Source organism: Symphodus melops (genome assembly GCF_947650265.1).
Source record: "Symphodus melops genome assembly, chromosome: 20".
NCBI lineage: Eukaryota > Metazoa > Chordata > Actinopteri > Labriformes > Labridae > Symphodus > Symphodus melops.
The window spans coordinates 19,983,588-19,992,966 of NC_136710.1; the positions used below are offsets into that span (position 1 = coordinate 19,983,588).

General features: G+C 52.4%; 2 protein-coding genes across 2 annotated transcripts in view; one reads left to right on the forward strand and one right to left on the reverse strand.

Annotated features, from left to right (window-relative positions):
- Positions 1–8,874, reverse strand: part of focad (focadhesin) — a 25,594-nt gene extending 16,720 nt beyond the window's left edge. Inside the window, 23 exon segments of the mRNA XM_079371225.1 lie at positions 31–269; positions 508–624; positions 706–814; positions 910–951; positions 1,963–2,051; positions 2,372–2,464; positions 3,101–3,222; positions 3,315–3,503; positions 3,584–3,716; positions 3,797–3,880; positions 4,079–4,129; positions 4,387–4,521; positions 4,639–4,765; positions 5,196–5,323; positions 5,404–5,496; positions 5,498–5,506; positions 5,646–5,750; positions 6,627–6,896; positions 7,004–7,197; positions 7,309–7,396; positions 7,471–7,680; positions 8,349–8,541; positions 8,740–8,874. Coding sequence (XP_079227351.1) covers positions 31–269; positions 508–624; positions 706–814; positions 910–951; positions 1,963–2,051; positions 2,372–2,464; positions 3,101–3,222; positions 3,315–3,503; positions 3,584–3,716; positions 3,797–3,880; positions 4,079–4,129; positions 4,387–4,521; positions 4,639–4,765; positions 5,196–5,323; positions 5,404–5,496; positions 5,498–5,506; positions 5,646–5,750; positions 6,627–6,896; positions 7,004–7,197; positions 7,309–7,396; positions 7,471–7,680; positions 8,349–8,519 — 2,798 coding nt within the window. The 5' untranslated portion in view covers positions 8,520–8,541; positions 8,740–8,874.
- The window catches only part of adam19a (ADAM metallopeptidase domain 19a), a gene marked incomplete at its 5' end in the record, with an annotated part of 23,974 nt that continues 23,247 nt past the window's right edge, over positions 8,653–9,379 (forward strand). Inside the window, 2 exon segments of the mRNA XM_079371651.1 lie at positions 8,653–8,828; positions 9,178–9,184. Coding sequence (XP_079227777.1) covers positions 8,653–8,828; positions 9,178–9,184 — 183 coding nt within the window.

Consider the following 9,379-nt stretch of genomic DNA (forward strand, 5'->3'; position numbering starts at 1 on the left):
CACGACACGTCGCACAGGTACGCACTCCACCTGAGCCGCTGGTGGTGCAGACTGGACAGCACCATGCCCAGAGCCAGGCCCGAGTGGAACTGCACGGCCTGGGAGTCGTCAGCGTTCGGAGAACCCGGCAGACCGGCCTGCAGCGCAGACAGGACCTGGACCAGACCGTCCCTCTGCCACACCACCAGAACCGGGACGAGCAGGGACAACGCCAGGCTGGCACAGGAGCGAGCGATGGCACTGGCTGTGTTCTCACCTGAGTAAGAACGCTGGGAGGGAACAGAGCGGACGTTAGGAAGGGAAACAGCACCACCTGCAGGAATTCTGGGATCATTACACGCAAAGACTCCAAAATCTGAAATCAAATATTTACACGCAAATATTTTAATCTAAGTGTAACTTCTTGAACGCCCTGAATCGAGTCCCAGACCTTCTGAAATATTTGTTGTTTTACTGAGATTGAACACTTTGGACAAGCAGAGAGACAGTCCAGGTGAGGACACGTACGTGTAGGAACCAGGGGAACACCTGTCCTGAGGGCTTGTAGCTGCTGCTGCCGATGCTGAGCAGCGTGTTGAGGACCATCGACAGCCAGCTGGACGTGGGGACAAACTCTGGACCCGCCTACGAGGGACAAAACGCTTCATTTAATGGAAATCCCCCCCTCGCTCATTTAAGGATAAAAACAGGGACACGTGATCTCACCCCGAGGCCGCCGTCTCCGTCAGCCGGCAGGTTGCTCTCGTATTTAGCGAGGACGGCGGCGAGGCCGCTCAGAGCCAGGATGGAGTTCCCCTGAACGACGGGACTGTCTCTGCACATCACAAACAAACACGTTCACCTTACACACACACACAACCGCAGGCGCACCGCTTCACACGGTGCAGAGATCACAAGCAGCCGACTCACTTTGTAGCAGCTTTGATGACGTCTGTCAGCTGATCTCTGGCCCTGAGAGGAGGAGGAGGAGGAGGAGGGGGAGGAGGAGGAGGGGGAGGAGGAGGAGGAGAGATGAAGGAGGAGGAGGAGAGATGAAGGAGGAGGAGGAGAGATGAAGGAGGAGGAGGAGAGGTGAAGGAGGAGAGATGAAGTAGGAGGAGGAGGAGGAGGAGAGATGAAGGAGGAGGAGGAGAGATGAAGGAGGAGGAGGAGAGATGAAGGAGGAGGAGAGATGAAGTAGGAGGAGGAGGAGGAGGAGAGATGAAGGAGGAGGAGGAGGAGGAGAGATGAAGGAGGAGGAGGAGAGATGAAGGAGGAGGAGGAGGAGGAGAGATGAAGGAGGAGGAGGAGGAGGAGGAGGAGGAGAGATGAAGGAGGAGGAGGAGGAGGAGAGATGAAGGAGGAGGAGGAGGAGGAGGAGGAGGAGAGATGAAGGAGGAGGAGGAGAGATGAAGGAGGAGGAGGAGGAGGAGGAGGAGGAGGAGGAGAGATGAAGGAGGAGGAGGAGGAGGAGGAGGAGGAGAGATGAAGGAGGAGGAGGAGGAGGAGGAGGAGGAGGAGGAGAGATGAAGGAGGAGGAGGAGAGATGAAGGAGGAGGAGGAGAGATGAAGTCTGTTTCTGAAACACAATTCTGTAACACACACACACACACACTCCTGAGCAGTCAGCTCTGTCCGATGCCTCGGCATCAGGAGGGGAGATATTTGAATAGCTTGAATTTCCCTCGGGATCAATAAAGTATCTATCTATCTATCAATCTATCTATCAATCTATCTATCAATCTATCAATCTATCTATCAATCTATCTATCTATCTATCTATCTATCTATCTTATATTGCGTCTCATATTGACTGACTGACGTGTGATTGGACGGATTCTCAGTATCACCGAATGAGAGGAAAAGAACCCGGCTCTATATTTTCCTGTCGTCAGCAGCATCGTCACTGTGTTCTGGTTTATCCTAAGAGCCGAGCCGGGGTCAAAGGTCACGTGCATGCATGTCGTCTACTTTGTACTTTACCACAGCCAGGCGCAGTGCTGCTTGTACTGCAGCTCCTGTGGATCCTCTTTGCCCTGTCTCTGCTGCAACTCCAGGTCTGCACGACGACCCTGCACACACACACACACACACACACACACACACACACACACACACACACACACACACACACACACACACACACACACACACACACACACACACACACACACACACACACACACACACACACACACACACACACACACACACACAAGAGAAGAAACACGAACTTCAACGTGCAGGACGTCAAATTCAATCTGGTTTTCTCTTCCCTCCCTCAATGCTTCTTTTTAATCAAATCTTTATAAAACCTTCAAAGCAGCAACACGTCAAAATAACACGCATGCATAAAATGCACTAAGATGCAGTTAGCTCCAGACACACAGACCTGCAGAGCGGCGTGGAAAGCTCGGCTCATGAATCCTCTCCAGGCCTGAGGCAGGAGGAGCGCGCGGTGCCACTCAGACGGCTGGATGTTCACCTGAAAGACGACAAAGTTTTTAGAGCTACTCCTGACTCCAGGGTCAGTACACCTGTGATGAAGGTTCCTCCCCCCTCTCACCCTGCTTCCCTCAGCCATCATCGAAACATCACCACCTGTCAATCAGCTCAGCTACACGCCTTACTGTGAATAACTCTGATCCTTCATCCAATCACAACTGATGAGTCATCAAAACATCCCCCCGTACAGTGTGTGTGGATGGAGACATGAGCTAATCACACCTATTTGGTTTTTTGAAGCAGGCTGTAAACATGTTCATGTCTGCTGTAAAAACAGGCTGTTTGAATGGGTGTGTATGTGACTTCCTGTGCTGCTGCAGCCAGCCTCTAGTGGACACTCCAGGTACTGCAGCCAGCCTCTAGTGGACACTGCAGGTACTGCAGCCAGCCTCTAGTGGACACTCCAGGAACTGCAGCCAGCCTCTAGTGGACACTGCAGGTACTGCAGCCAGCCTCTAGTGGACACTCCAGGAACTGCAGCCAGCCTCTAGTGGACACTGCAGGTACTGCAGCCAGCCTCTAGTGGACACTCCAGGTACTGCAGCCAGCCTCTAGTGGACACTCCAGGTACTGCAGGAGGATTCTTTTTTTTTTTTAAACTTTGGTTGAGACGTACCTCGTGAATCAGAGAGGATAAGTTCTGCTGGTAGCTGCGGCTGCGGCTCACGAGGAAACGATCGATTGGTCGACCTTCGCGATCCGTCTGCACAGGAAGCTCGTAACACAGCAGCAGGCCGGCTACAACACACACACACACACACGATTACAGAACATAAGTCCATCCATCATGTCGCCATGCTCGTTCAAGTGTTGCTGCAGGTTTTTGTCACCTGCGAGTCCGGGTTTGAGACCCGGCTGCTTGTTCTTCTCGTAGGTTTTCAGCATGAACGACGGGATCCCTGCCACCGTTTTCCCCTGATCCGAGCGCAGGTTCCCCCCCCTCAGGGCCGAGAAGTAAACCCCCCGGGGCATCTGGCTCATCTCCTGCTTCACCAGCGAGGTGAGGAGCAGCTGAAAGGCTGAGAGGAAGAGCAGAGCAACAGGTCAGAGACGTCATGGCGCTCCACCATTAAAGACCAGGATGTAAAGCGGTTTTTACCGGGCAGAACTGAAACCGGAGTCAGAGCCATGAGTTTCATGTACGATGAACCTGGTACGGAGAGGTCCTTCTCTTCCTCCTCCTGCTGAACTTCATCTTCATCACTTTCAGGGAGCTTTATCGCCGGTCTGACCTGCAGAGAGGAGACTCTGTTTGTTTTCCACTCATCATCATCCGTGACCTCGAGCGGACAAAGTGTGATGTCACTCTTACTGCCTCAGGAAGCAGGTTCATCGTGTGGACGTCTTCAGGAAAACCAGCCAAAGCTCTGAACCCGCAGCTCGCCACCTCGGGATCCTGCAACAGCAAACACACACGGATGTTTTCTATTTTTTAACCCGACGATCTTCATCAGGTTGGTTTTTGTTTGACACTGAGTAAAATGGCCGCTCTCCACCTGGAGCTGACTGTGCACTTTGATGACATCAGCCTGTTCAAAATGGCCGCTGCATGTTTTTATTTGACTCAGACACAGAGCGGGTACGAGACACTGACCTTGCTCACGGCGTAACTCCAGAGAAAGCTGACCGCCTCCTCTTTCAGTTTCTGAAGAACAAAACAAGAAAGATCATTATTTTAAACCTGAGTGGAAGAAACATGTGTGCACGCAGTCTGAGGACGCACTCACACGACACACGTGCGTGCACGGCTTCACGTGGTCATGAAGCGTGCTCAGTCTACTCAGACAGGCGGACCCAAAATAAGGAGGAGGAGGTGTCTGTGGAGGGGGGGCGTCCTCGGTTGATCTGACATGACCGTTCACAGAAGCAGAAGACAAAGGAAGGACAGAAGCTCTCCGTTACCTCGTACTGCTCGGACTTGACGGCGAGCTGAGGAACCAGAGCGAGGAGCTCCGCCGTGGCGTTGACCATCAGAGGACGAGAGTCACAGCTCAGCTCAGGACCCAGACTCCTCCAGGTGGAGACCAAGTCCACCACCTGCACAACACGCCGCATTTAAAACTCCTGTCTCAAAGTTAGCAGTGTGTGTGTGTGTGTGTGTGTGTGTGTGTGTGTGTGTGTGTGTGTGTGTGTGTGTGTGTGTGTGTGTGAGACCTCCGCTCTGCACAGCTCCTGCAGTCCCTGCATGGCGAGAGCAGCCGGAGTTGCCGTGTCTGATCGGCTGCACTGATTCAGGGTGAGTTTAATGGCAGCCAACATGTCTCCTCCGTGCTGGTAAGGCCTGACACACACACACACACACACACACACACACACACACACACACACACACACACACACACACACACACACACATATTCACGCACACACACACACACAAAAAGGGGAGGAGTTTTTCAGATCGGACTCACTGACTAAAACAAAGAGAAGCTGCAGGTCTCCTCCTCCTGCGTGTTCGCTTGTTTATTGTTTGTTATTTAAAATTTGATGGATCTAATTTAAAAAAAAAAAAAAAAGTATCGAGGTAAGGATCAGATAATTGGTCCCAACTTTTACTTTCAATTAGAACAAATCAATGGATTTTGAAATGTGTGAAAACGATGAATGTCGGCTCTCTGGGTAGAAACGGCTCCAGGAGTCGCTCTTCAACATGAAGGTGATTTTAAACATGAATTCACGCAGTTATTATTCCGTCTGTTTGTTGTTCTGACCTCTCTCTGCAGACGTCTCTGACGCAGGCCGCTCTGGCCAGGATCTGCTCCCACTGAGCGTCCCTGCCCACCACCACCCTGCCGTCCTGCTGGCCCAGCAGACGCTGCAGCTCCGGGTACACGCGGTCCTGAGAGGACGGACACGCACAGCAAAGGGGAATAAGGAAGGATCAAAGAAGTCTGACAAACATCTGTGACAGCTACAGACCTGTTTCTTCCAGAGGTCGGTCATGAGGCGCATCGCCACTGCTCTCAGCTTGGGGGCGCCGGCCAGCGTGTGGAGGGTCTGCAGCACCACGGGGGACACAGAGCTGCAACAACAACACAGCACGTGAAGGTCAAACATCAGCTTCCTCTAGTCCGTCTACAAACCCTCCAATCAGGAGAAAAGTCCATCCTCTCCGTCTTCTGCCTGCTCCACGTCTCAGAACACGTGTGCTCAAACGGTACCTTGTGAGTCCCGAGGTCGGGCAGACAGTTCAGCACAGCGTGAGCCACGTTTGGATTCTTCTCTCGGCCCAGTTTGAACATCAGGACGGGAAGAAGGGAGGGAACCTGCACACACACACACACACACACACACACACACACACACACACACACACACACACACACACACACACACACACACACACACACACACACACACACACACACACACACACACACACACACACACACACACACACACACACACACACACACACACACACACACACACAGGTGAGTTTGGATGAGGTCAAACAATCACTGCTCGGACAGTGGAGGGATGTGGAAATAAGACGAAAGCTACCCGACCGTCTTCGTAACACTTCTCCCATGATCCTCTCTGCTCATTTAAATCTTCGAGGACACAAGTGAGAGGAAGAGAAGCGGCAGGACGACGCAGGGTTAATCCTCCCTCCTGTGCTCGGGTCAGATCCCCGGGTCTCTGCACGCACGTCGTCCACGCAGCCCTGCGACACTTTCATTAGCATAAAGCACTTCTGCCCCGCCACCCTCGGCTGTTACCTAGCAACAACTTCACCTGCCGCAAGAAGACGAGGAGAGGAGAAGAAGATGAATCCCAGGAAGGGGGAATGATTCACGCTTCAGCCTCGTTTCTGACAACAAAGACGCTTCAGGTGTGTTTTTTAACTGCGTGCAGGCAGATGTGAGGCCGCGGCGAGGGACATCCATCGGCTTTAAATATGCCAATAACCTCGTAGAGACGCACCAAGCGAGCGGAGTCAGCGGCACTGAGGGAGCAATTAGAGCAGCGCGGGGACGCCGGCAGGAATCTAACGAGGCCGAGTAACGAGCAGCTCGTGGCACCGTGTGATACACGTGGTCACATGGTCGTCTGCAGGGAGCGACTTCACCATCGGGACGAGAAGGGAGTTAAAACTTTCCTTCGTCTGATTCAGAGAAGTCAGAGAGAACATTTTCTACCTGGCAGGGGTCGGCTGCAGCGACCGCCCGGACGGCGTTCAGAGCCAGCCGGCAGACGTCCTCCTGACCCGTGACGAGAACAGCGTGCGTCACCATCAGGGTGAGGGACGAGAGGCGGCGCTGGCTGGACGACGAGGAGAGGGCGGAGCTGACGGACAGCAGCCAGTCAGCTGCGGCGGCTTCGTCGTCCGCCAGTTTACGCAGCGCGGCGACGGCCACGCTGAGCTCGCTGAACCAGGAGGTCAGAGGAAGAGGCAGAGGAGGGGCGGGCTGAAGAGAGGAAGAGAGAGGAAGAGAGAGGAAGACGTTACCCAGGATTCAACCTGTAAAAAAAACAGTGATGGATTCTGTGTGTTGACTAGAAGCAGGAGGTTTACCCGCCCGGGTTTCTCCGCCTCCCGGCTGAGTCTCTGCAGCAGCTGCTGAGCCAGGTCCTGGTTGAGCTTGTGAAGCCGTCGGTCGGACAGAGCTTCAGTGAGGCTCAAGCAGGACAGGAGCTGGAGGACGGGGAGGACCAGGACCGGACTCATCCAGGGAGACCGCTCAGAGTCCTCAGGGACTAAAGTCAGAGCTGGATGAGTGAGGGAGAAAACAAGGATGCAGATTTCATCCGGAGCGAAGAACGAGGCTCAGATAACTTCAAGTCTATAAAATCTATTTCAAGTGTTTTTGTTTTTTTTACCCAGACTGAGCAGACTGCTCTGCTGAGCTGCAGGAGCCTCTAACAGGAGCAGGGCCACGCCCATCAGCAGCTCATCCAAAGGCAGCTCCTGAAAAGGCTTTTCATGTTAATGTGGTTTTTAAAAGGAACAAAAGTGAAGGCGTGCACGATGAAGGTTTTCACCTCTCTGCAGGCGCACAGGAGCTGACGCATCGAGGCCAGGAGAGGGCGGCAGTCTGCGTTCAGCGCGAGGCAGAGCCGGCAGGCGCAGAGAAGCTGCAGAAGAAGAACGGCCCTCTCGGACCTCCAGCGCTCCTCAGAGGACGAGGCGAGACCCCGAAGCAGAGCGTCGACGAAGCCACACAGCTCCAGCACCGCCTCCACGCTGTCCACCTGTCACGCAAACAAAATCACATTTTACAGCTGGCTGCAGACACGACACAGATTTATCATCATGATCGAATCTTGTGCTTCTTCTTATTTATTTATTTATCGGCTTAGGAGTGTGAGCAGCAACATCGGCAGTGATCAGCTGCACTGAAGTCTGAGGAGGATCAGCACCTCTCTCTGATCGGAGTAAAGTGGAGATCTGATTTTAAACACAGCAGTCAGATTCTTTTAGGTGCTGGGAAGTAGCTCTCTAAGCCCCGCCCACACAGCTGCGTTAGCCTCATAGCATAATGGCCTGAGTCATATTCAAATCAAGCGGGCCGCCATCTTTGTGTGCAGCGTTAAAAATGCCTTTTGTGATTTCTGAATAACAAGCATCCTGATAGGCCGAGGAGGCGCGGTGAATCAGCTGTGTTACGCAGGTTTGACTTCATGCTATGCTATGCTATGCTATGCTATATATGCTAACGCGTGGTATGTGTTGGTAATAATGCCAGTAAATCCAGATCTCTGAATAAATCCTACAAGATCAGATCCAGGAATAAAAAGTAAGAATTCTTTTTTTGAGAATTTCTTTTTTCTTTTATTGGGAAGATTCACTGAACTGTTTTTTGTAACAAAGAGCAAAAAGAAGAAATAAGTTTATTTATGTATTAAAGAGTTATACACACCTGCATGTGAGGCAGCAGCTGACAGAGGCAGCGCAGCACGCTGTCAGACACGGAGGAGCTCCGCCCCTCGTGTTTGGGCAGCAGCACCCTGAGGAGGCCGTGTCGGAGGAGGGCGTGCTGAGGCTGCCTCTGAGGTTCACAGTACAGGTACCGCAGGAAGGGAACCAGCATGGCCACGTAGGCCGCTTCCTGTCTGCACGATTTATAAAAACACAATTAAAAACCAAACATGACCCCCGCTGTGCGCGCTGTGATTTATCAGCGCTGCATCCTAACGTGACAGCGGTGTGATGAGTTGTTCGGCATGCCGAGCTTTTCACAGATGGCTTTGAAACGCATGCAGTGCAGGAGGGACGAGCTGATTGGACGGCGGGTTCAGGGCCTCTCGAACCTGTCAGCAGCCTGCCGGATGAAATCATCAATCTCCAGCAGCAGAGTCGGCCAGCAGTCCGCTCGGTTCTCCAGCGCCGTGATGAACGGGTGAGGGCTGTTCCTGTTTAGAACAAAAGGCCGGGTTTAAATCGCACATCCACACGACCTGTTCTCACTTTAATCCCACGCAGGTGACACGGATGTGACCGACGAGTCGGCAAAGTAATCACAAGGCATCCTGCAGGGAACACAAACCTCTGCACACACTTTCAGAGCAACCGGACCAGAAGCTGCTCACACGCTTCCCCAAAGAAACTAATACAAAGGTCAAAGGTCATGATGTTCAAGGGATGAGAGAGTTATGACGTTTTAACCGAGGAGGAATCTCACACCTGAAGTGATGCAAGAGAAGTCAAAGAGAAGACGTCTCACTCTGTTGTTTTTGTGTAAACTACAGAATCTCTGTGCGGTTGTAAAGATAAGTTTGAGTGGAGCATCTTCTCATTACTAAAGATCTTTGGCTGCTCAAAGAAAAAAAGCTTCCAGGCAACAAACAGATGATATCTCAATTATCAGCAACACTGATGGTAGAGGCTGCTGCAGAGTCCATCAGTATGAACTCATCCATTCATACACATTCACACACTGATGGTAGAGGC